Genomic DNA, 27,031 nt, shown 5'->3' on the forward strand with positions numbered 1-27,031 from the left:
ACGCTGGAGGAGGAAGCACTGGACTCTGCAGAGGCACAACCAGCCCTGGCTATGACATGAGTCCAGAGAAGGAGAGGGCGGGGTAGTTTTGGATTCTTCCAGGTAGAGAGTGAAAACAACCTTCTCCCCACATAGATGAGATGGTTTTTCCCATCTGTCTACTGCCCCAGATGGTACTTTCCTTCCCTCAACCCCCGCCCCACATTTCCCGCAGAAATGTTATCCACCCTCATGAGGTGGTTTCTCCCCGCCATTAATACCCCCCTCAACAGGTTTGATTTCTCTCCTCCCTCTAATCCACCCCAAGAAATAAGGTGTCCCCCCCATAAATGGTTCTACCCTCTTGCCTCAGGTGAGTTCTCTCCTTTTGCACCCCTGCGAAGATTAAGTGGTTTGTTCCCCTCCTCCATAGGGATGAGGTGGTTTCTCCCATCCCTTATATCCCATCTCTCTCTCTCCCTCCCTCTGAGTTGGTTTCTCCCCCGCTCCCCCTCCCCCGCCTGGTAACCGGTGCGGGAGAGAATGAGCCTAAGCATCAGCCGCCGCCATCTTGGTCTTAGCTACCGCTGGCGGAGCGTTGGGCTCTGAGGAAGGGAGCGGAGCTTCCTCAGCGCCCCTGACCCTCCGCCGCGCGGCGCGGGACGCAGCCGGGCCCGCTGGGGGCGCCCCCTCCCCGGTCTCTTAGGGGTCATTCCCCCCCCTTCCCCCACCCACTCTGAGCGGGGAGAGAGCGAGCGATGCTGCGCCCCGGGATGCTCTGCCCGCTCCTAACCCCCGCCTGGCTCCTGACCACTGGGCTGCTTTGCGGCGGGCTCTGGGCTGCTAGAGGTGAGTGAGACCCGGGGCTGTGCTCGCGCGTGTGTAAAGGGACGGTAAACCCGCCGCACTGAACCCCTCCCTGGGAGACTGCATGGGGGGGCTGCTAACCTCTGCCCCCGTGACACCCCGCTCTGCGGGGCTTGACGCCCCCCCAATTCCCCGTGACACCCCGCCAGTCCTCTGCGGGGCTTGACGCCCCCCCCCCCAATTCCCCGTGACACCCCGCCAGTCCTCTGCGGGACTTGACGCCCCCCCCAATTCCCCGTGACACCCCGCCAGCCCTCTGCGGGGCTTGACGCCCCCCCCAATTCCCCGTGACACCCCGCCAGTCCTCTGCGGGGCTTGACGCCCCCCCCAATTCCCCGTGACACCCCGCCAGCCCTCTGCGGGGCTTGACGCCCCCCCCAATTCCCCGTGACACCCCGCCAGTCCTCTGCGGGGCTTGACGCCCCCCCCCCCAATTCCCCGTGACACCCCGCCAGTCCTCTGCGGGGCTTGACGCCCCCCCCCCCAATTTCCCGTGACACCCCGCCAGTCCTCTGCGGGGCTTGACGCCCCCCCCCCAATTCCCCGTGACACCCCGCCAGTCCTCTGCGGGGCTTGACGCCCCCCCCAATTACCCGTGACACCCCGCCAGTCCTCTGCGGGGCTTGACCGCCCAATTCCTCTCCGAGGGTGTCTCGCTCCATCCCCCGTGACACCCCATCTATCCCATCTATAAATTGAACCCTATGGCACCCTAGCTGTCCCCTCTGGGAGGCTTGACCCCCCCCGTTCCTTTTTTGGTGGGGGGTGTTTACTCCATTCACGATGACATCTCATGCATCCCATCTATAATCTCTATGGCATTTAACCCCCGGTTCCTCTCTTCGGTGGGGTCTAACCGCATTCTCCTTGTGGCACACAATTTATCGACCTATCTGTGGGGTTTGAGACCCCCGTTCCTCTCCTTGAGGGGGGATCTAACCCGGTTTCCCCATGGTAATATCCCTTTTACCCCTCTCCCGGTGGGATTTAACCCTCTCTTATTTCACATGGGAAATAATCCCTTTACTTTGAGTAAAACCTTCTCCTATGCGGGGGCTGAGTTGGGGCGGAGGCAATGTCTTTGGCTTTCTTCGTCCTTTGGGGGATGATGGGTACCGCTGGATGATGATGCCCCTATCCAGGGTGCTGGGGATGGGAGGGGGTTACTCCCTCTCCTCTATGGTGCTCGGTTAGGGGGTGCAGGAGGTAAGATGGGGAGTTACCCCCCATACAGAGTGTGGGAAACATTATCCTAATCATAGATCAAAGGGTGATGGAGGAGAGAGTTGTCCTGGTGAGGGAGACTTCCCTACAGCCCGATCAGGGGATGATCTATCGTGTGTGTTGGTGGTTGGGAGAGTTTAACCCCCCACAAACTAGGGAGGGGAATTGCCACCCGCACGTCTCTTGAATGCTGAGCCGGGCGTGATGACAGGTTGTAGTGGTAGGTTATTCCCGGTAAGGGAGACTTGCTCACCTTGGGTTAGGCTGTTCTCTTCCTTCTGAGAGGTGTAGCTTAAACTAAAGCCTGCTTGGGGCTCGGCTGCCCGGGTGTCCAGGAGTGGCTGGGGAGGCAATGGCTCTGCTAATGACTTTGTTTTAAGATGTATGTTGGTGGGAAGGAAAGGAATGCGCGAAGCATAATGGTTCTGACTCTGTTTTGGTTTGGTGGTTGCATTGATTGGAGTCTGCAGCAAGGGGTGTGTGTGTTACATAATAGTCCCCCCAAAAGATCTTGGATTTTACGTCGTGAATATTTTCTTCCTCCCCTTAAGCGTAGTTTGCTTTGAAATGAATAGAGGTTGTAACTTGTTTCAAAGAAAGGTTAAAATCGTGAAATGTGATGAGACTAACTATCCGCCCAATCCTAGACTGGCTGCATATTGTAAATACAGCCTCTCCCCTGGCTCTTGAATGGCAGTTATCTGTGTGCAGTTTTAAAACCATGACGGTATTTTGGTTACTGGAGGAGCTTTGATCGTTAACTGTGAATAGAAATGGGAAATCTAACACCTCACTGAGCCCCTCCGAGCGTAACCTTCATGATTTTATAGAGAACATTGTCTTGTTCCTAAAGCAAATACATCGTTTTATTGCATCTTTGCTATATACCCGTCTTAAATGTTAGCCTTTTGGATATTGATTGATCTTGCAAACTGAAAGCATACGCATTGCAGGTCTGCCTTTGAACAGATTTCATTAGAGTACTGTATTGCATTCTTTACTGGAATGTAAACCTATGTATTCGAAAGGCATATAAGATTCTTTAATTGATCTTATGGTGGTATTTGTGGACTTTAAATTTATAATTTTAAGTTGGAGCATCAAAAATGAGAATATTTGAAGAGAGATTAAAATGCAAAGAAGTCTTGCAAATGACTTCTTGGGATGGAAATATTTTAGTTTAATCTGTAAAAATGTTTGCTTCTATAAATTCACTGGGGTGAATTGCAATCTCTTGCTGCATTTTCTTTTCATAGCATCCACTAGTATGTAATAGCATCAAGATGTATAAGAAATTGAAAGTCTACAGGACTTTATAGATAGTGGCTATGATTAAAAGTGCACAAACTCTTGTCAGAGTACCTGAAAAGAGCAAGTTATTACTAGTCTAAAGACCAAAATGTAACAATATTTTATACATGTAATATTTATGAAATCATCTCATAATCTCATTTTAACACTGTGTATCTGCAGAACATGAATACTTGGTTACCTTGTTGAAGTAACAGTAGAAATATCAGAAGGAAGATGGAATACACTCTTACCTTTGTTCTATTTCTTTGAAAAGATGGCTGCAGAAACTTAATTTTCCACTTGCCTATTTTTATTTACTGTTGAGATTTCTGCAGAAGGCTATATATAATCTGCAGTTTCTTGTTAGAGCCCAGACTGTTCTTATTTTCCAGCTTAAAGCGGCTTTTACTGGAGTAGAATCCTGAGCTGCTAGATTCTAAAGATTAGTTCTTAACTAACTTGTTACTGTGAATTATGGGTTATGAGGCCTTGTTTGGCTTCGGTACATTCACAGTTAGAGACTGCTACACTTGGAACACTTTGTTTATCTGAAGATACAATCTATAGTAATTATTCTAGTATGGACTAAGTGTCTTTAAGTAAATTTATAGAAAAAATCATGTAACTAGTGAAAGCTAGCAAAGCTTTTCATGGTGGTGTAATTTATAACATATATAGCATTCTGTTACTATGCATAAAACTGAATAAACACATTTAAATTCTTAGATTAAAAATACTATCTCCTTATATGCTACTAATACATTAACAGTTTTAAAAACCAAACCGTGAAAATTGAATACTTGTATGTCATTCATCTTTCATAGTGAAAGCAGACTAATCAATTTAGGTTTTTTTTGTTTGTAATCAGTTTCACTTTCCAGTCCTAACACAATGCAAACACTGCATGAAAATGTCTTTGGGATGGGAAGCTGTTTCTCTTGTGGTAATTAAAAAAAATAACTAACTCCAACGTGACAAAACATGGAAACATTTTAAGTGGGTCTAGGTTTTTGTGTGTGTGCGCGCACACACAAAAAAACCTAAGTCGTTGTCTGAATTTGACCTGATTTCTTCCTAGTGTTTCTGTCCTTCAAAAAAGCAATTTTTATTACATTATTTCTTTAGTGTTTATCTTGTAATCAGTTATGTTGGAGTAAGAATGAGTATAATACCAGAGTTGTTAAACCTTTTAACATAAATTATTGGAAAAATGTAGCTGTTAGCATTGAGAAATACTCCTTAATGCTTTGGTTAAATACTTCACTCTGATAAATATAACTGAAAGGGAAATTGAATTGCAAAAGGGAAGAGTGCTTTCTTTCTGTCTTTCTTTTAAATGAGAAAGCAATACATTTAATGACTTGTTCTTCAGCAGTCATTTACTGACCAGGTAAAACATTAAGCTACCCCTGCTTCACCTCAGGCCTTAAGTCCTGTCTTTTAACTGAGTGATAAAGATCACAGAAAGGAACAGTAAAAATCAAAACAGTGTAATGCCCAGGAAATCATCACTGATTTTGAGCAATTCAAGAGGTTTCCTGTGTTCTTATGAATTTCTCAAACCTAACCACAAACAACTTTCTCACAACTACCATATGGTTTTCCAGATTGTTTATTCAAGACATTACACAGGCCAGTCTTCTTGATACAGAGTGGTATATTTGGTTCCTGTTTTCACCTCAGAAAAGGCAGAGTTTCAAATTTTCCTAAAAGATGGCTAAATCCAAAAGGACTTCCTTTTACTCTCTTTAAAAAATTAAAAAGTCCTTTATGGGTCTAAAAGAGAAAATGTGAAGGAGAAATTTATAAGTTACTGATAGAAAAACCTTTCTATTAATGCATGTATACTGTTGGGTAAGGCGTGGTATAATGGCCACCTTATAAGTTGGATGAGACAACGTTAAGTGGTTTTTCCATCCATAGTACAAATGAGATGATGTGCATCTGCAGGGATTAAAGTGGAAGAAAAATGATTCTGTTTAAACAAGTATCAGTTATTATGCCTATGTTTCCAGCATTGCACTACCTACTTTTTCTTCTCTTGTAGAAATAGAGTGCAGGTCACATGTCTTTCCCCCTCCTCCCCCCTTACAGCCAACAAAGTAATATGAGCCATAAATTACACTGATAGAAATCTCTAGTGTTGTAGAAATAACCTTTTTTTTTAGTTACCTTATAATAAATTGAATATGACCATGTAAGTTTTCATTCTGCTTTCTGAACTATCAATGAAACACTCATTGTAAATTTATTTGCCCACTGCCTATGCCTGTCCATCTATTTGGTTTTTAACTATGGCAAAATCACAGGCTACAGGCTCATTAACCTACATTTTTATTAACTTCATTTGTAATTTGTGTCAGTCTGTAGGGCTGTGCAGGAGACCCCTGAGGCCTGGTCTATACCTTAAACTTAGGATGACCTAGGTACATCACCCAGGGGTGTACAGAGAGATGTAGTTAAGCCAGCCTAACCCCCAGTGACAACAGTGTCAGGTTGATGGAAAAATTCTTCTTTTGACAGCTACCACCTATGAGGAGTGGATTTACTACAGCAATGAAAGGGGCTTGGTAAACCTTAGCAGGTGTCCATACTGTGTTGCTACAGTGGCACAGTTGTAGTGCTGTAGCTATGCCGCTGTAGTGTCTATAATGTAGACATAGGCTAAGTTTGATTTCTAGTTCAGATCCCTTACTTCTGCCTGGGAGTGAGAAACGGAAAATAATCTGATTTGGGTCTACCACATGACAATGCAGGCTGCCTTTAAGCAAAAGAGTTTATCATGTGTTTACTGAGAGTGTTATAAATTCATGGGGATGGATTTTTTTTTCCATTTTTGTTTTAGTTACGTTGGAGAAGACATCCAGGGACTGTCAGGGTTTCCTTCAGGATTGTTTAAAAAAATTTGATGTAGATGAGACACCATGAAGGATGGAAATACCTAAAATATTTTTGTGGACACACCTAAAAATATAGTTTTTCTCTTTTCTCTGGATGTATCTTTATTACTTTCACCAGTTTTTTTGGTTCTGCGTCTTGATTTTTATTTGGCATTGTCTTCTTATTTCTGGTTTCCTTCTCCCGTATGATGATGATTCCGAAATTGGACTTTGACAGTTTTGCTCTATTCCACTACCCATGGAAGTGGGGCACAGAAAATAGTGCCCCTTTGTTTTACTGTAGAGGTCCCCAAATTGGGGGTACATGCTCTAGGCGGCCGTGGCAGAATGTTTAGGGGGCACAGCTGAGGCCCAGGCCAGCCCCCATGGGTGGCAGGGAAGGAGTGCCACCCAGTTCCGCTCCTGACCCTGGCCTTGGCTCTGCTCCTGGCCCCAGCCCCAGCTGTGGGCCCAGCCTTGGCCCCTTGACCTGTGCCGAGGGGGCACGGACAGGTTAAGGGAGGGCATGAGGTAAAAAGTTTTACTGATACCTGTTGGCTCACTTAAAGGCTGCTATGACTCCTGGGGATATGTGGAAAGGATTTTTATAATATATCAATGACTCATTTTTCCTCCTGGAGTGCTCTGCAATTTGAAGGCTTTATTTCTTGTTGAGAACATGTCTGGAAGAAAGCTAACATTACTAGCCATTCAGACATCCCAAGCTTCTTGTAGCTTTGCAAGATGTCAGTTGCCGAAATAGAAGGGGTTTGAAATTTTCTTGTCTTGTGTGAAGAGATAACAACATAAACTTGTATTCACGTGTATTTTAAAAGGCATCTGTGACTTGGACTAGTCAGCCTGAGCAGTGATATATGTGCTGTGTACAATGAAGGTGAGAGTCCTCGTTAAGTCTTGCTCACAGAGCTACTTTCCTTCATCATAGGAATTCATTGCTCCCAAAATGGTTGAATCAAATATTGTGCTGCTTTGCAGCATTACAGTTTGCTGTTTTGTTGTGTGTTTAGTCTTGTTTAATTATAGCTGAGAAAATGACAAGCTGGAGTTGAAAGAATATACACAAGCTATTGTGGGAAGTTACTATATTTGCACCTTGCTAAATTGTTTAAAAAGAGTTGTATCCTCAGTCATCTGGAATGAGTTAGTCTTTCTCAAAGTAAAGAAGCCTGTTTTTAGCCTTTGTTGATGGCTAAAATATCCATAGCAGTATCTGGGTAGGTAGGGTATGCTAACCTCTGAGTAGCTTTGTTTCCTACTATGATTGCTTGCATATATGGGAACTAGGCAGTTCCCAAGTCAAAGTTTGTACTCAGGGAAGCAGTTTTCCATAACCAATAGAAAGGCTTGGCTGAATTAGATTTGTTTAAAATAATTTTGACAGATAATATTGATGTTTATTGTTAATTATTTTTTTCAACTTTTTAAATTTTCACAGTTGGAGGAAATTATGGGGCGGGGTCAAAACAATTATTTAATGACAGACATTGAGATTCAAAAACTTAAAGCTTTATAACTGCTAAAACACAAACTATCAATATCCCATGTCAAAATATGCGAAGTAAATATCCGTAAATCAAACTCTAAGTTGAAAAGAAGCATTTTTGTACTTAGCCTGCCATTTCCATCCAATAATCAAAATTATTTTTGTAGTTTGTTTTGTGTATGGTGAAATCAACATTTACCATTTAAAAAAGAAAAAAATCAAATCCTTCTAAGCCTGCCAATAGATGACAAGGTTCATACATGAAGCTCAGTAATACCAAAAAAAAAAAAAAAAAAAAAAAAAAAAATCTTACAAGGGTAGTGCTTTTGGACATGGTAATATAAATTATTTTAAATGAAAGTGAAATTATTATTCACCAATCCTGCCAAAATGTATAGTATTCATTTAGTTTGAAAAATAAAGCAATACAATAGACATTAAGCATTCTTAAATACCAAAACCAAGGAGAACATCAAAATTAAATTTCATTGACCAGTGTTTGTGTGAGTTAAATTCAGTTGGCCATATCCGAATTCAGGGCTTGAAAAATGATCAGGTACCTGCTGAATCACTTGATGATTACCTGTTCTGTTCATTCCCTCTGAAGCACTTGGCATTGGCCACTATCGGAAGACAGGATACTGGGCTAGATGGACCTTTAGTCTGACCCGTATGGCCGTTCTTCTGTTCTTACCTATTAGCAGATAGATTTAAAAGGTATTGGGGCCAACCCTCAATGCTCTTAGATTCCTAGCTTTCCAGACACACCCCACTGCTGGCAAGTGAAAAGGTGATGACTTTTTGGCGCAGGTGCTGAACATGACTTTGCTTGCTAATTTTGCACTGCTACTGTTGCTTGGTAAAGCTGTGAGCAGCTGCAGAAGTGCCTGAACAGGGTTTGGAGCTCATAAGAATCCTACTTTAGCTAGTAGTTAATGTTTAGATCAGTGGTGGGCAACCTGCGGCCCATCAGGGTAATCTGATTTCGGGCCAAGAGACATTTTGCTGATGTTGACCGTCCGCAGGCACTGCCCCCCGCAGCTCTCAATGTCTGCGGTTCTCTGTTCTGGCCAATGGGAGCTGTGGGAAGCAGCGCCTGCTGGTGAAGGGGCCACAGGGACGTGCTGGCCACCACTTCCCACAGCTCCCATTGGCCAGGAACAGAGGGTGGTGTCTGCGGATGGTCAACGTCAGCAAAATGTCTCATGGCCCGCAGTGAGATTACTCTGATGGGTTGCAGGTTGCCCACCACTGGTTTAGATGGTTTTCCTTCTATTATAAGGAATGGAAACTTTCTGCAGAATGTAAGCTTTCAGTTAAAAGAAATGGCCACCTCAGTTACTGAGAGAGCTACCCACTTTAGAGTGGATTTTTCTATTTTACTCTTTTCTAATATCTTTTGTTAAAAGGCCTCAAAATTCATCCAGTTTTTCGAAACATGAATTCATTCAAGTCTTTTAGCACCTTTGGGTCTAAAGAGTCATCGCTTCTGTTTTATAGATGGGGAAATAAAGTGAGGCTATGTGACTTGTCCATCGTCACATAGTAAATCTGTGGGAAAACTGGGAATTAGACCCTTTGAGTCAGTCCTGTGCTTTAATGACAAGCTCACTTTTTGTCTCCTAAATTATTATACACTTATTCAGTCTTCAAGTCTGTCCTCCAAGCTTGAGTAATGCAAGGCAGTGACCAGGGGATAAAGATAGAGGTCTTTGGGGGGAAAAAACCTCTATTCAGTTCAGCATGTTGTAACCAGTCTGCTAAGTAATGACAGTAGATGTGAGCACTTTATGAATAGTTGGGACCTTCCTTCCAGATGATGTCATGGTATCCTCTCGCACTAAGGATACTTCTCTGGGGCAGGGAACTTCACTTATTAGGAAGAGACAGGTTATAGTGATGGGAAATACGATTCTTAGAAATATAGATAGTTGAATTTGTGATGATTGGGAGAACCACTAAATAAAGTGTGTGCTGGGCACGAAGGTTGCAAACCTCTTGATCCATCTAGATGGACTTGTGTGCACTGCTGAGGAGGAGTTGTGGTTGTGGTACATGTAGGTACCAGTGACATAGGGAAAGATAGGACAGAGGTTGTGGAGGCCAAATTTAGGCTGCTAGGTAAGAGATTGAAGTCCAGGATCTCAATGGAAGCATTTTCTGAAGTTCTTCTAGTTCCACATTCAGGACCAGTTAGACAAGCAGAACTGCAGGGTTTCACGAATGAAATGATGGTGTTGGGAGGAGGGATTTAGTTTTATTAGGAACTGGGAAGCCTTTTGGGAAAGGAGGAGCCAGTACAGGAAGGATGGGCTCCATCTAAACCAAAATGGAACCAGATTGGTGGTATGTAAAATTAAAAAGATTGTAGAGGAGTTCTTAAACTAAGAGCTGGGAGAAAGCTGACAGGTGTGGAGGAGCACACAGTTTGGACAGTGACGTCCATTGGGGAGGATTTATTAAAGGGGCTACTTTATATCCTAGCAAAGAAGAGAGGATAGAAGTTGATAAAGTACAGGTAGGAACTGAAGAAAAACAGTCAAATGAAAGAGGCCTATTCATTACATCACGTGAAGGCAGACAGCTAAATATTGACAGATATTACAAATGCTTGTATACAAATGCTAGAAACCTAAATACTAAGATGGGTGAATTTGAGGGTCTGGTATTAAATGAGGATATTGATATAATAGGCATCACAGAAACTTGGTGGAACAATGATAATTAATGGGACATGAAAATACCAGGATGCAAAATATATACAAATCACAGAGTAGGTCATACTGGCATGGGAGTGGCACTATATGTGAAAGAAAGCATAGAATCAAATATAGTAAAAATTTTAATCAAACCCTACCATAGAATCTCTGATAGAAATTCCATGCTTGAATAATGAGTATAGCAGTAGGCATATACTACTAACCAGCTGATCAGGATGGTGATGGTGATTGTGAAATGTTCAGGAGATTGGAGAGGCTACATAAATAGAAAACCCAATTATAATGGGGGGAGTTCAGCTCTCCCCATATTGACTGGGTATATGTCATCTCAGGACAGGATAGCGAGAGAAAATTTCTAAACACCATTAATGACCGCTTGTTGGAGAAGCTAGTCTTGTAACCCACAAGGAATAAAGCAGTTCTTGATTTAATCCTAAATGGAGCGCAGCATCTAGTCGAAGAGGTGATTATAGCTGAACTGCTTGGTAATAGTGACCATAATGTAGTTAAGTATAAACATCCCTGTGGGAGTGAAGATACCAAAGAAACCCACTACAATGGTATTTAACTTAAAAAGGGGGAGCTACACAAAAATGAGGAAGCTAATTAAATGGAAGTTTAATGGACAAGTCACAAGGATGAAATGCCTGCAAGCTGTATGAAAACTGTTTAAAAACACCCTGATAGAGGCTCAAATTAAATGTACACCCCAAATAATAAACAAAACAAAACAAAAATGCCACCATGGCTAAATGGTAGAGTAAAAGAGGTGGTTAGAGACAAAAAGGCATCCTTTTAAAAATCGGAAGTCAAATGTGACAGAGGAAAATAGAAAGGAACATAAACTCTGGCAAGTAAAGTGTAAAAGAAAAACTTGGCAGGCCAAAAAAGAATATGAAGAGAAACTAGATAAGGACACAGAAAATAATAGCAAAATATTGATAAGTACATTCAGAAGCAGGAAGCCTGCCAAACAATCAGTGGTTCTACCGGAAGATCAAGATCCTAAAGAAGCACTCAAGGAAGACCAGGCCATAGCAGAGACACTAAATTAATTCTTTGCATCAGTCTTCACTGCAGAGGATGTGAGGGAGATACCTACACCACTCTTTTTAGATGACAGATCTGAGAAACTGTCCGACCGGTGTGTCAGTAGAGGAGATTTTGGAACTAATTGATAAATTCAACAATCAGAAGTCACCAAGGCCAGATAGTATTCACCCAAGAGTTCTGAAGAAACTCAAATATGAAATTGCAGAGCTACTAACTGTGGGAAGTAACCTGTCGCTTAAATCAGCCTCTGTACCAGATAACTGCCGATGTGTGTTTTTGTTCGTTTTGTTTTTTAAAGTCTGGAACTTAAGGAAGTACTTCTTCACACAATGCAGAGTCTGCCTGTGGAACTCCTTGCTAGGGGATATTGTGAAGGCCAAAAGTATAACTAGGTTAAAAAAAGAATTGGATAAGTTCATGGAGGATAGGTCCTTTGGTCTGTCCCAGCATGGCCATTCTTATATTATGTTCAGTGTTCAGTTTTCTGCACTGGCTCCTTATTGTATACTGGGTCAGATAGAAGGAATGGTCTTAATCTTCAAAACCTTTGATGGGTTGGACCCAGGTTACCTCAGACAGTGCCCTTCTACATGACTGCAAAATTATATTTTTTTCCAGAAACAATGGAACCACTTAATCCAAAATGCTTGTGAACTCTGGAGACAGAATTCTTGCTGGTTGGCTTATGGCTTTGGAACTTCCTTCTGCAGGACATAAGAATGACCACAAAGCTCACTGACATCTGGACAAAATACAAGACTTATGTTTAATTTTCCCATGGTTATGGGGGGGCGGGAGAGGAAGGAACTTCCCCTCACAATTTTACTTGAGTGCTATGGAGTCAGGAAATCTCTTTATTTATTTTTTTAAGGAGATCTGATATCACAGTGAGGTGCATGATATAAATATTTAAATGGTACAAATTGGTGAAAGTTATATTTGACTTGGCCATGAATTCATTACAGTAATTCTAAACTACATCTGTTAGAATTTAAATGAACAAAACCCAGCATAATAGAATATTTTTGATCTAATTGAAAATAAATGTTCTATAAATGTATTAAAATCAATACAATTGAATCAAACAAAATCAGGTTATTATATTAATGGAGTATCTTATTCCAGTGGACTTAATGGACAGTGTCCATGTAGGGGTCATTAACCCCCACTAAAATTTAGCTATCTCTAGGGTGGGAAGTAGCATCCATCTTGCACCAGCAATATAACATATTTTTTAAGGAATAAAAGTTGTTAATATGTTTTTAAAAGGAAGAGTACAAGTTGTATTGGACAGCATATTATTACCTAAATTGAAATTGGGTGAGAATACTACAGTTAACACTCTTGCTTTTGTGAAAAGATCTGCTATGCAGAGAGGGGGCTTAAACCCAAACCTCTGATCTTAATACCCCAATTTAAGTTCAAATGTAAGCTTTGTGGCTCTGGCCTGTTTCTGCTACTATGACATGAGCATTTCCCCACTTGTTAATCAATTATACCAGTCATTTTCCATTTCAGGACTGAAGAAAAACCATTTCACATATATCAAGAATATCACCTTTGGACTAGTAAATTCAAATTTGAGAAACTGTTTAGATGCAGGGAAAACAGGGAACTAGTTTTCCTCTTTCAAGCAGTGAACAAATAGGCAGCAGAGAGATTTCAGTTTCATAGGAAACATGCTGGGCTTAGTAAATTATACAGTTTTGTTAATTTCCATAATAGTTATTCACCTGAAGGTTATGGAGGTTTGGAAGCTATCAGTATTCACTCTTTTTAGCTCAGGCTATGGACACATTATCTCCAACTTTATATAGTCTCTAATAATAGAACTAGACCTAGTAGAGAATTGATGAAGGTATCTAGTCCCTCTCCCAGTGCAGGCTTGTTACCTACAACTTCCTTACTTTCTGCAGTTTTAATGTCTCAAGCAATTGGAATTACGTTATTCCCGTGTAAAACTGTTCCACAATCAAAGAGTAAATTCAAATCAAATTCCTCCCTGTGGGAAAGTTTCCTTAAATTTTCCTCAACTTTAGCCACAATTTTTATTTCATTACTTCATCCCATTGCTTAAAAATATCCAAGGATTGCTTTAAAAATTGTGTCTGCAGCAGCCAGACTATGTCAGGTATATGTACCTTTGGTGAGGTTATTTGTATGAAGAGTTCTATAAAGCACTTATCTCAATAATTAATAGGCATTTCATTTCCATCATTATAATCTAGTTGCAGCTTTGCAAATGACACAAAATTCAAGAGGAAGTAATACCTTAAGGAATGTCTTGTATTCAAGAATCTCGGAACTTCATAAGGACTGAAATAGGTATTGTTATACCAGATTGTGTGAGGGAGAGTAGAGACACAGAAACTGTGAACTGCAACCAAAGTTCGATAGTAAGGCTGTAGCACAACAAGGAATAGAACCCACACTTCAACCTCCAGACCATGCTTCTCTCTTTTACTCTAAAGTTTAGTGTGAATACATAGGTTCTGTAGGACTGTATCCTTTACTGATGCAAAGGGAACTGGAGTCTAATCTGGTTGACTTTCCTGTTTCCTCAGTTCTATGATCCGTGTATATTTACTACATTAAAATCCACACGAAGTCTTGCACATGAAAAGAAATTGTTTGAATGTAAAGATTATGCAGTTAATTTTCCTGGGAATATGAAAGTGGTGGTAGGCTTTAAAATTACAGCTCTCTCTCTCATTGTTTAACACTGTATCACAGCAAGCAAAACAAAAGTGTTTGATCCAAGAGGAAGGCAGTGGGCTAAAGTTGCGTGATATAATCAACAAAACTTGAATCTCTTGACCTTTAGGGCAAGAATAGTCTATTTATTCAAACCGTTGAGGAGAGTAGTGACATTTTCAGAGGAGTTCATTTACACTGACATTGGTCACCATTCTCTTGTAATGTGTTTATACTTCATGATGGATATATTTTTAAACTAAATAAAGACTCTTAAGGAAATAATTTGTCTGAATAGTTTGTCATTGTATTAGACACCTAATTGACTGAGCTTGTGAAGCTCAGTGATATTTAAATTAGGCAATAATAGTGTGTACTTTAAATAATAATTCACTGATTTATTTCTCAAAGGAGTTGTTTTGACTTCAGTCTTCCTAACCTAACTGTGAAGAATATTCCAGATGACGTGATCTTGTTTAACAGCCGCACCGCAAGCATGTCACTAAATGTTATTACACAAATTATCTGGAGGGCATGAAATGTTTTTCTTCACACCTCCTAGTCCTAGCTAGGTAGACTACATAAAGCTGCAGTATCCCTGCTGCCATATCACATTTATAGATGCCCGAGGTGGGCGAGGTAATATCTTGTATTGGACCAACTTGTGTTAGTGAGAGAAAGAAGCTTTTGAGTTTACGCAGAGCTCTTCTTTAGGTCTGGGAAACATACTCAGGGTGCCACTATTAAATACAAGGGGATCAGATTGTTTAGCATAAATAGCTAACAAACATTTCAAGGGACCATTCCCTTATGCTAAACAATCTGTTTCACCTTCTATTTAACTGTGATACCCTGAGTACGTTTCTCAGACCTGAAGAAGAGCTTTGTGTAAGCTCAAAAGCTTGTTTCTCTAACCCGGAGAAGTTGGTCCAATAAAAGACATTACTTCACCCCTTTGTCTCTCTGATAGTCTGGGACTGATATGGCCACAACTCTGCATACATCACATTTATGACAGGTTCGTTATCACTCTCAAGGAAACAAACAATGCCTGCTATATTAGGTTAATTTGCCACACAACATGTTAGAAAAGACTTGCAATAGGAAAGAACAGGGCATCCACAATGAAAAAGTAACATGTACAGACCTAATTGAACATGCATGAGCAGTTCTAAAAAAAAAAAGTCATTGGGATTAAGCTTTTTTTTGTTTGTTTTTGTTTTTTAAAGGGGTGTGTGCTAAATGCAATACTGATGTAAGTATATAACTCTTTTCTTAACCTAAACTACTATTAAAAAGTCAGGAAACCCTCAGTTGGGGTTCCCAAACCAACCTTGACACTCCCCCCTTGCACATATACATTAGGTTTTTTTTTTCCATCCTTTGGTGCTTCTGTAAGAAATAGCAGAAATTTCTGCCTATCGCTTGATCTGACAGGTCACACCCTTTATTGTAAGCTGTTGCTATTAGAGAAGCAAAATGCCTAGCATACCATACTTTCTCAAATTATCCTGCAGGACTATCTGTATCCATATGAATTGGCATTAGCAGAAACTTGGGTGTTCCATTTCTCATCGCATGAGAAACTGGACGTATTAGTCTACAGTGAGGGTATGTCTACAATACAGATGGTACAGTGGCACAGCTATGGCAGTACAGCTGTTTCACTGTAACATCATAGTGTAGATGTGTCTTACAATGACAGAAGGGGTTTTTCCATTGATGTAGCTAATCAACCTCTTCAAGAAGCAGTAGCTAACTTGACAGAAGAGTTATTCCATCAGCCTATCTCTGTCTACACTGGGGGCTTGGCTAACCTAACCATGGCACTTGGTGCGAAATTTAACTGTAGACTAGGTCTCAGTGAATTTTTTAAAACCTGTGTTCACCAAAGCAGATAGCATATCAGGCATTGATTCTCCCCCCTCTCCCCTCATTGCTTAGTGGCTATTGCCATTAGACAGATTAAGAATTTGACAGGTGCTTGGACTGACCTTGCAAAACAGAGCATGTTGCTGGCTGATGTGTGAATGTTAAAGGCTCTAACCTGACATTTAAAAATTCCTTTTATGTTACCAACATCAGGACAAAGAAGGTTGTTTAGCTACTGCTTTCTTAATTTTGTTAGTGGGAGTTTTATATTTTTTAAATTCCATCTTAATAGGTAAACATGAGTGCTATTTTAAAGCAGTGTGGATAAAAATCAATGTTTTTATTTAAAAAAAAAAAAGAACTGTATTTTTTTATTTTTGTTTACACTTTTTCTTTTTAAAAATAAGATTCCTTTTAGTAGTAAATCAACATGTTTTAATGGTTAGATCAACCAATGAGAATACACCTTTCTTTAGAAAATAACTGAAGTACAAATGGAAAATTTGATTACATGATTTTAAATCAAGGTTTTCCACTTGGTGATTTAAATCAATGCACCCTATTTTAAGGATCACTAGCAGAGTTAAAGTAAAATTCAGTCTGCAGTCATTCATGTGTCCAGGAAGATTCTCTTATTCAACTGGATTAAATGTGAGCTAGGATATAATGTTGTCACATATTCATCATGGGATTTACAGCAGATTCCAGCTGGGACTGATGAATTTAGGATGAATATTGTATTTCAGGGAAACCAATGTAACTTATCCTGTTTATGTGACAGGAGATTAACAGCAGCCCGTGCATGTTGTGAATGTCAGAGCTAAAGTGGGCTGTTTCTGTTTTATTTTGAACTGAATATTTCAAGTGGCCTTTGGAAAGAGTTTAACCTTGTTTTGTTTTTGGACAGGCTTTTGGAATCTTCTAGTTTTCTGACAAACTAAAGGAAAATCAGACTGACAAAACCATTGTTTGATATCTAACAAACTGTCATTGGACACTAGTAGTGTTCAGAGCATGTAATGCTATATAAACCAATTGTGATTTGTCAGAGTTGAAATAAGTAGCTACTTAAGCATTATATAAATACTTGATGTATAATGAAACCTATTTAGTAATATTGCACATAGGCAATGTCCAGTACTCAGAAAATGCTGGCTTAAATTTTTTTGGTAGTGCTAGAAGGGTCTGACCTACAAACTAAAGGTGTGTTAAACTTTGTTTAAAAAAAGATGTGGGAAAGGGTGCCATTATGAGACCATTCAGTAAATTACTAATTTCAGAAGTAGGTTCTGACTAAAAATCAATGTCAGGATATGGTCTAAACTTGGTACAGAGACAGAGTTATCTGCAGAAAGGAGTTGCGTGCTATCACCAAAGCAAACAATTTTTAAGAGAAGCATGTAGACTTTTGGGTTGGGGAGAAGTAGCTCTTACTATTTGGTTCATCCTCTACTGTATATGAACTCTGGAATCCTGTAACTTCAAAGCATAGGTGAAAATTTGTGCCTCTACTGTATTCTCACCTTGCCTAAAGTGTGAGATTCAGACTTGGGAACTGAACCTGGATCCCTTGTATGGCAGTCAGCCAAGATCACAATTGCAGCTAGTGTTTCTGCTAAGTAAGGATGTCTTAACATTTCAACTGAACTACTATTTTCTTTTCTAATATAAGGCAAACCATCTTATTTATTCTTCAGAATGAAAACCAATGACTATGCTAATAAGAAAACTCTTACTATAGCTAGGATTTACGTTTTTTTAAAATAAGTGAGCTTAAACATCTGGCTCAGGATATCCATTAGTCACATAATTGTTTGACTAATGTATTGAAAGCCAGGCTTGCTCTAGGGTCTGTTCTACACTTGAAAGTTTTGATGGTACAGGTATGTCAGTTGGGTGTGATGTTTGTTTTTGTAGTAGATTTGGGAGTATGATCTCTCCCCAATTCCTAACCCATCTCGGGCTCTGGGGTATGCCGCGAGTCCAAGGCTTTAAACCCTGCAGAGCTTGTAATAAACCTATGCCCATCAGTGACCCCCCCACGACTTTTGTCTAAAGTGTCTGGGGAAAGCACACCAAACGGAAAGGCGCAAAATCTGCAGGGCTTTTCAGCCAAGAACCAAAAAGGAGCATGATTTCTGACTAAAACAACTATTAATGGAATCCGCTCTCCGCCCACAGCCAGCTGCGGACCTCCAGGACCTGGCACCGGGTGCGTCCGTATGGAATGCTCCAGCATCTGTATGTGACACTGTTCCGAGGAAGGACTCTGCCACAAGAGACCCTCGGCACTGGCACTCCCCGGCACCACACCCAGGGATAGCGGCCTGGCACCACTCGATTTCCCCGATACCACACAAGAGACACAAGGCCGAAAGAGGGTGCTTGCCGGCCCCGATATCTGTGGGACCATCAGGGGATGCCCAGGCACACCCCAGAAAGGACCTAACACCAAGTCAGCACAAGTCAGTACCTTTGACTTTGGTGCCACACAGGGGACCATCAAGTCCAGCATGTAGCGACTGTTCCGCAGGGCAGTGCCAGGTGGAGGTGTTAGAGCCATCCTCCACCCCAGACACTTTTGAAGCTGCCAGAGATCTCATTGAGATGACAGCTGCACAGCCCCCGGATCTCAGGGACAAACTTCCGGTGCTGATAAGACCAGTACTGTCTAGAGGCAAGCCTGCTATGATGCAGCACTCACAGTCCCCAGCTCAGCACCATCCTGGCACTGCTCTTGATCACCTTCACTGTGGCACCATTCCCTGGCACCAAGCCCCATGAGAGCACCTTTGGCACCAGTGATGCAAAGCTTTCCCTCCCCGGCATCGAGGCCAGACCGGCACCAATCCCCGGCTCCCACAAAGGACTGGCACTGACCCAGGGTGATGTCAGAGGACCGGCATCGACTGGTGGCATCAGGCCTTCATCCTCGATTTCGGGCACTGGATACCTGCTACCGGTCCCCATCGGTGGATCCCAGGCACCGGTTGCAAGCGGAGGAAGTGGTCAAGGCCAAGGACCCCATGGTGGATATTCTCATTCCATCACGGGTAGCTCTGCCTTTGATCAAAAGAATATAAAGATGCTATGGCAGACCCCGGCCTCAATTCCACCGATCGTTGGGGGGAGGGGGGAAAGCGCAAATACTTTGTCCCTTCCAAGGGCTATGAATACTTATTCTCACACCTGCAGCCATGCTCTCTGGTCGTGTTGACAATTAGCACAGGAGAGTGTCAGGGACAGCAAGGATGAGCCCCCAAATCTAAGGAGGCAAAAACGATGGACCTATTCAGTAGAAAGGTCTATGTCACTGGGGGCCTCCAGCTGAGGATAGCTAACCAGCAAGCTATCCTCAGTAGGTATAACTTCAATTCATGGTCCTTCATGTTGAAGTTCAAAGAGCTGATCCCTGCGGACTCTATGGCTGAATTATCTGCCATCATAGAGGAAGGGAAGGGAGTAGCATGGATCTCTCTGCAGGCGCCCCCTGACTCGGCGGATTCAGCCGCCGGTACCCTCTCGTCAGGCAAAGCCATGAGGAGAACATCATGGCTTCAAGCATCCAGGCTACCCCCGGAAGTGGACCAAATCCAGCAGGACCTTCACTTTGAGGGTGCGGGGTTCTTTTTGGAGCAGACAGACTCCAAGCTGCACAGCTTGAAAGACTCCAGGGCAACCATGAAGTCATTGGGAATGCATACGCCGGCAACCCAACACAAGCACTTTAAGTCCCAACTACAACAACAACAAGGCTCATGTCCTCCTCGGCCAAGGAAGGATTTTTATAGATGAAGAGACAAGAACTGCAGGCGGAAACCTTCCAACCCCCCTTCGGGGCAAGGTCATGGCCAGTCTAAGCCTTCATCAGGCTCTAAACAGGCCTTTTGAAGATGCGCCCGAGGACAGCGCACCTGAGGACGGCTACCTGCCACGCCACCAGATCCTTACTCATGTTTTCTGAATTGTCTGTCTGAACTTCTACCATGTGAAGAACCCAGCGGTCTGATGTTATCTGGGACCAAGCATGGTAGAAGTGGGATATTCTCTCCAATTCTGCTCCTCCCCCGCCTCCCAGCCCCCTTCCCCATCCCTTTTCAGGGACACCTCTCACAAGCAACTCCTTATCCAGGAGGTGCAATCGCTCCTTGCCAGAGGGGCAGTGGAGGAGGTTCCTCAGGAGCTATGGGGCAAGGGTTCCTAATCTCCAAGGCAAAGGGGGGGGAGGGTGTCTCAGACTCATTTTAGACCTGTGAGGACTCAACCAGTTCATGGTGAAGTTGAAGTTCCGCATGGTCTTCCTGAGCACTATTCTCCCTTCCCTGGATCCAGGAGACTGGTACGCCACCCTCGACATGAAAGCGGGTGTCTGGATTAAATCCATTACATGTTGAATGCCCCTCATACTTGCAGCTTTGTGCATTCATCACACAATCCCTTGATTACTGAATTCTTGTGTTTAAGTATTTAGACTTAACCATAGTTTTGGCTATAAATACACTGCATAAATGGGCTAAGAATAAGTTTTCAGACTGTCTTAAATTGAGAGTTTTTTGCCTTAATAATTAGGAAACTGTCAGAGTTGGGATAGAATTCTGGATAGTTATGTAATGTACACTGACTTCAGTTTGCAGGGTCTAGCACTGTGAATTGAGATACTCTGTAGGCAAAAGAGACCTGAAGGATAAAAATCTAAATATTTATCAGATTTATAGGTAAGATTCCCTATTAAGTTTTAACAGGAGTTCTAAAGTCTGAACAAAAATGCCTTCCCCCTTCTCAATTGGGCTTTATTTCCTTGGTGTATGATGTAAGTTTTTCAGGCCTCCATAAGGTCCTCCAAGAAAAGCATTGTGGACAAGACCCTAGAATGTGTACTCTATAAATAAGAAGAACCAAGTCCCTGCCTCTTTATTTTTGAGCAGGCTGTGAGAAACATCTTAGGCCTTTTTCAAACATGAAAAAGCAAGAAAGGCACAAATCCATTTTCTTTCTGTACAGATTACTTTTATCTGCATTTGATATACTTACGTGCTTTAAACATGCACAAAAGAAAAGGAGTTGGTAGTACTGTTGGTGGTATGGACCTTTCATATTTGAGTGTTCTGTTTCAGCAACACAGTCCTACTTGGGGATGGAATTAAAATTCTTTAAATAAATGTATATCACTTGTTTCTGCATTATTTGTGCATATGTGGGAGTAAAGTTGAAACTCCCTTACTTTCTTTCCAAGCTGTGTATTACATTTGTTAATAGAAATAAGTTCATTAAAATAAAAAGATGGAACTCTCTTTTTATCCAGGAATGATTTGTTTGGCCAGGAATGGCTTTAAAGAGGAGAAAAGCTACCCTCCATGTCCACTGCTCTTTGAACTTAATTCTGGTAGATCAGAAACCACTATTATGGGTTACTACTATGAATGATTTCAAAATTATGCAACACTAGAGGAACTTTTTTCATAATTTAATTTGTTCATATGCAGGTATACAGAATATATAGGACACAACTATTTTCTGAGTATCTTCAATCAGTTAAGCCTAAATTTGAGGTCTGGTAAAGAAAAAGGCAGCATTTTTAGAACAGATACTTTAGATCACTAATTGCCTGTCATATGATGACAAATACAGCTAGGCCCACTTTCTCACATTATTTTGGGAAAAATCTTTTTTTTGACTAATGGGTACATTATTTGCAGGTAGTAACTTGTAATTGTTTCAGTTCATGAAATCTATCTTGGTGAATATGCTTAAATCAGACATAGGGATTACTCATAAAGTGCAGAGTTGAATGGTTCTGCCTTGCTTTTGAAGGGGGGAGGAGAGGAGAGACTTATAGGTGATTGTACATATTAGGACCTTAATGGACCACCAAAACAAACTACTTTTCAAAGCTGATAGGTAGCAATGTTTTATTTCTTTAGAGTATCTGTTCATGTAATTGTATGACTCTACTACTTACCAGTTTCCAGAAGCATTGACATATTTAGATGTACATTTGCAGTGAGAATGTTGCTCTTGAAGTTTATGTGCAAGAACCTGCAGTTTCTTACGGCTGTTGTCTTGGTAGATTTTTCTGTCTCCTTGAACAATTAATAGTAAAAAGGTGCTGTAAATACAAAGGTTAAGCATGTAATTGGATTGGTTATATGCTGAGCATTAAGTGGAGCAGTAGGAAGAGCAGTGAGGTGGTGTGGAAAATTAGCAGTCCTCTCATTTTATTCCTTAAACCTGCTTTTAAATTAACTTCTCTTAGCTTTAAATACAATACTACTTGTAATTTTTCTGTCACTTTCTTAAAAAGAGAATTTAGTACACACAAAATGTGCAAGATTGACAGGACTGTAGATAGAAGTAAAAAAAACAAAACCAAAGCACATGTTGCATTGGCAACAGTCGTCTCCATGGAGTGGCCTTGAAACATTTGAGCCCTGGCACAGGCAATTCATATTCTCTTTGTTCTGATGACTGGTTAATAATGAAAAAAATGAATTTCACTTGCCTGTCTAAAGCAGCTCTCTTCATGAGGGAGTAAACAGAACTTTGCAAAGCTGCTATAGAGAGAAATTGGTGAGCTGTTTGTACCAGGAAAGGTTCTTGCATATGTATCAGTATACAAAAAGGAAGTATTTGCAGATGAAGGTATAGACAGAAAACCTTTTTTTTTTTTTTTTTAAAGAACACTTTAGGAAAATGGAGGCATAAATGCATGTAACATTAAGAAATGAGATTTCTTTGTTTGAATAATTTGCTGATTCAAAATCTGAAAATTCAAAGTGGGAAAACATTTTCAGTATTTTATTAACTTTTAAAATAAAAATTAACTTTGTTTCCTTAATTTTTTATTGTTCTTTATAGTTAACAAGCACAAGCCATGGATTGAAACGACATATCATGGCATAGTTACAGAAAATGACAACACAGTACTCCTGGATCCCCCCTTGATAGCCCTGGATAAAGATGCACCTCTGCGGTTTGCAGGTACAGAATCTATCTTTGTTTTTCCGTTGATGTAAGTTCTTGTTTGTTGGAGATGCTGTATGTTACTCAGCATTTTTTTTTCTCTAATGAACTGCAGCTTAAGAATGCTTCCTAAGGTTTTCCATAGCAAATGTTGGTTCATGATACTGGGTTTGTGTTTAAAAGATACAGCTCTTCTAAACAAGGGGTTGTTGTATCTTGCAGACTCGAGGTTTTATGCTTACACATTTCACTTCACTTGTACCAATCTGTCTGGAGGTTCCTTGTGTAGACTCTAACGGTCTTTTAAATACTTGTGCTCCAGATAAGTGTTTGCACAATTCAGCACAGAAAACGTTCTGCGAACGTCAGTTTTCTTATCATTCTGAAAGGACCCACCATTTATCTTCATAGTCTTCTGGGCTTGTGCTGGTTCTCAATTATAGACTGAAAGGGTTTGGTGAGGAAATGATTAATTGCTACCAAGATTAATGTTGTATTCCTTTTGCGCCATTTTTGGATTGAGGTTTTCTGCAGAAATCCAAACTGATTAGGGTCAATTTATTCAGTAATCTTGAAAATGGACATCCTTTTCTATCTCTACAGTCACTAAGTCTAGTAGTTAGTGCTATCCATATGCTTCCTCTGTGTTAGCAGATGAGAAGATACCTTATTTGTCTATCCTGTTTTCTATATTAAAGTTAGTATTATAGAGTGTCTTAAGCATCTTTTTTTTTATCCCAGTAATATAGCTTGTTAGCTGAGGATCATTTAGCTTGAAGTATAATGTTAGAAATCTGATTGCCAATCAGAGTAGCCTGGGAAGAATTCCCCATTCCTCTTGGTAGGGAGACTGACTGTTCCTCTTAAGCCCTCTCAAGTGACCAGCCAAAACACCTCATGGTCCTGTATGCAGAATGCCTTAGTTTCTATATTGAAAGTGTGTGAATGGGTCATATAAATATGCATTTTGAAGATTGTTTGACCTGTTCTTGCCATAGGGCAGAAAATATGTCCAGAAAATTGAGTTTTGCATCTTGCATACTGTTCTATTTATAAACCCATGGTACGCCCACATCTTGCGTGCAGATCTGGTCGCCCCATCTCAAAAAAGATATCTTGGAATTGGAAAAGGTACAGAAAAGGGTGACAAAAATGATTAGGGGTATGGAACAGTTTCCATATGAGGAGACATTAATAAGACTCGGACTTTTCAGCTTGGAAAAGAGACAACTGGGGGTGGGGGGAATATGGTAGAGGTCTATAAAATCGTAACTGGTGTGGAGAAAGTAAATAAAGAAGTGTTGTTTACTCCTTCTCATAACACAAGAATCCGGAGTCATTCAATGAAATTAATAGGCATCAGTTTTAAAACAAACAAAAGGAAGTATTTGTTCGCATACACACAGTCATTCTGTGGAACTCTCTGCCAGAGGATGTTGTGAAGGCCAAGACTATAACAGGGTTCAAAAAAGAACTGGAGAAGTTCATAGAGGATAGGTCCATCAATGGCTATTGGCCAGGATGGGCAGGGATGCAAAACCATGCTTTGAAGTGTCCCTAGCCTCTGTTTTGCCAGAAGTTGGGAATGGGCTATGGGGGATGAATCACTTGATTGCCTGTTCTGTTTGTTCCCTCTGAAGCACCTGGCATTGGCCACTCTCAGAAGATACTAGGCTAGATGGACCTTTGGTCTGACCCAGTATGGCCGTTCTTATGTTCTTATAGTGCTTACTTCTGGGAGCTAATCATAAATGTACATCGTATCACTTTTATATCCCTTATAAATCCCATCAAGTTACTATGGCAATATGGTAGTACTTAAAGGTCCCAATAGAGATGGAGACTTATTCTAGTAGGTGCCATACAAATGCATAGAGTGACAGTCCCAGCACCAAAGAACTTGTAATATAAATAGACAAGAAAAATAAAGGGAGATATTGTTATACTCCTTTTACAGATAGGGAACTCTGAAGCTCAGAGCAAGTGATTTGTCCTAGGGTGCACAAGACATCTAGGAATTGGATCCAGATCTCCTGGTCCACAAGCAGGTGCCTCAACAGCAAGACCATCTTCTTGCTACTATGCTTCAAATGAACACTAAAGAAAGCAGTCTCTGCGCTATTGGATAAAACGTTAGCTGTTTGAAGATGGGCTGTGCTTTACTTTTCACATGGGAATAATGGCTTTCACTTTTAGCAACAATTTCTTTCTAAAGACTGTTTAAAGATACAATAGCCAACAATGGGATATAAATATCCCACAGATAGTCTCTTTGCTTGGGCTAGATATAAGAAGATTGTGTTTGAAGGACATTTGGCATTTTCAGCTCTCAGCCCGAATGAGATGTTTGTCTTCAGAAACTTTCTTGTACAAGTAAAATCTTAAAGAATCTAGAGTTCCTGTAAAATAATTGGAACTAGAAGCAATTCAACATTTTAGGCCTTATCAAGTTTAGGAATTTATTTTCTATTTGCAGCCTGGCAATAAAGACTGGAAATGATATGAAAATGAACTTACGTAATCAGCAGCCAGCTGAAATATTGACAAAAAGAAGAACAGGAGTACTTGTGGCACCTTAGAGACTAACAAATTTATTAGAGCATAAGCTTTCGTGGACTACAGCCCACTTCTTTGGATGCATATATGCATATAGCTATATGCATCCGAAGAAGTGGGCTGTAGTCCACGAAAGCTTATGCTCTAATAAATTTGTTAGTCTCTAAGGTGCCACAAGTACTCCTGTTCTTCTTTTTGCGGATACAGACTAACACGGCTGTTACTCTGAAACCTGAAATATTGAGTATTCTAATTGTGTCAAGTGTTACGGATGTACTGGTCACAACTCCCTAGCTAAGACTGCACTTAAAGCATGGATTTAACCTCTTTATGTATGAATAATAAAGCATATTCTGCCAAATATACAGCGCTTACACTTTAAGTACAGAACTAATTTTACAAGAATTTACAAGGCAATCCACAAATTTATTTTAGCTGACATTAATTTAAAACTGGGTCCTTTTGACACAGGGTGCTAAGCTTCTTAGTCTCTTTTTCTTGTCATGAATGATCTTAACAGGGTGATACTTTTAGCTATACAGAAAGTTTGAAGAGTAACTTAAATCTTACATATAGGCTATAATTTGAAGAAGTAGGCTGTAGCTGAGTTATAAATGACTATATCTAATTGTAGCTATGTAAACTACAAACCGGGTCAGGTCAACAGCTCAGGTAATTCTTAAGAGAAGCCATCGTCACCCATCTTATACAGCTAACTTACATGAAATAATTACATTGGTTGTAATAAATCCATGATAGGAAGACTAGATAACTAGGGGGAAAATGTTTTTTAAAAATCTGTTTAATCTGGGACCATAAACACTTAACATTATTATGATTTTAAAAACTTATCAGTGTCTTTACAGGACAGAGTTAAGGTTCTTTGGTGTCTTCATGTCTTTGGATTTCTTAGGTGTAACCCTAACCCTGAATTTCGTGAGTTTTGGAATGATTGGTTTAGAGAAAACAGCTGCATCCTGTAATGGTTCACACTTAAATTAATGATATTTACACTTAATCTTGAAAACTAAATTAAAATTGGAATTGGAGACTGTTCTAATTTACCAGACCCTCCAACAGCTAACTTAGAAAGATACTCATCTGTAGCAAGAACAGACCTAATAAAGTTCTAACCATCTAATTAATGATCTCCTCACTTGTGTGCATCTGTCCTTTCTACTACAAGGGAAAAGAAAACAGTGCATAGAGAGATGGCTGTCGGTAAGGATATGTAGAGCAGTTACCAGCTTGCTTCCTCCCCAGTGATTCTTAACCATGGGTATTCTTAGAATTCCATGTTATTCTACAGGTTTGCACACAGACTATTAAACAAAAATTAATCTAATAATGATATCGGAAGACAGATCTTCAGTCCTATTGATTAGGAAAAGAGGATAGGACTTTTCTTACTGTTCAGAAATATTTTAAAT

At 40.8% G+C, this 27,031-nt stretch overlaps 1 protein-coding gene across 4 annotated transcripts in view; it reads left to right on the plus strand.

Annotated features, from left to right (window-relative positions):
* The first annotated feature begins 472 nt into the window (after positions 1–472).
* CLSTN1 (calsyntenin 1) overlaps positions 473–27,031 on the plus strand; it is a 60,836-nt gene continuing 34,277 nt past the window's right edge. For 3 of the 4 annotated variants that reach the window (XM_054009111.1, XM_054009113.1, XM_054009112.1), the window contains exons 1-2: positions 473–828; positions 22,941–23,063. In XM_054009111.1, the coding sequence (XP_053865086.1) occupies positions 738–828; positions 22,941–23,063 (214 nt within the window). In that variant the 5' untranslated portion in view covers positions 473–737. The remainder of the gene's footprint in view (positions 829–22,940; positions 23,064–27,031) is intronic. The other variant, XM_054009115.1, reaches the window with a different exon arrangement.

The sequence above is a fragment of the Malaclemys terrapin genome, chromosome 19 (assembly GCF_027887155.1).
Source record: "Malaclemys terrapin pileata isolate rMalTer1 chromosome 19, rMalTer1.hap1, whole genome shotgun sequence".
Lineage (NCBI taxonomy): Eukaryota > Metazoa > Chordata > Testudines > Emydidae > Malaclemys > Malaclemys terrapin.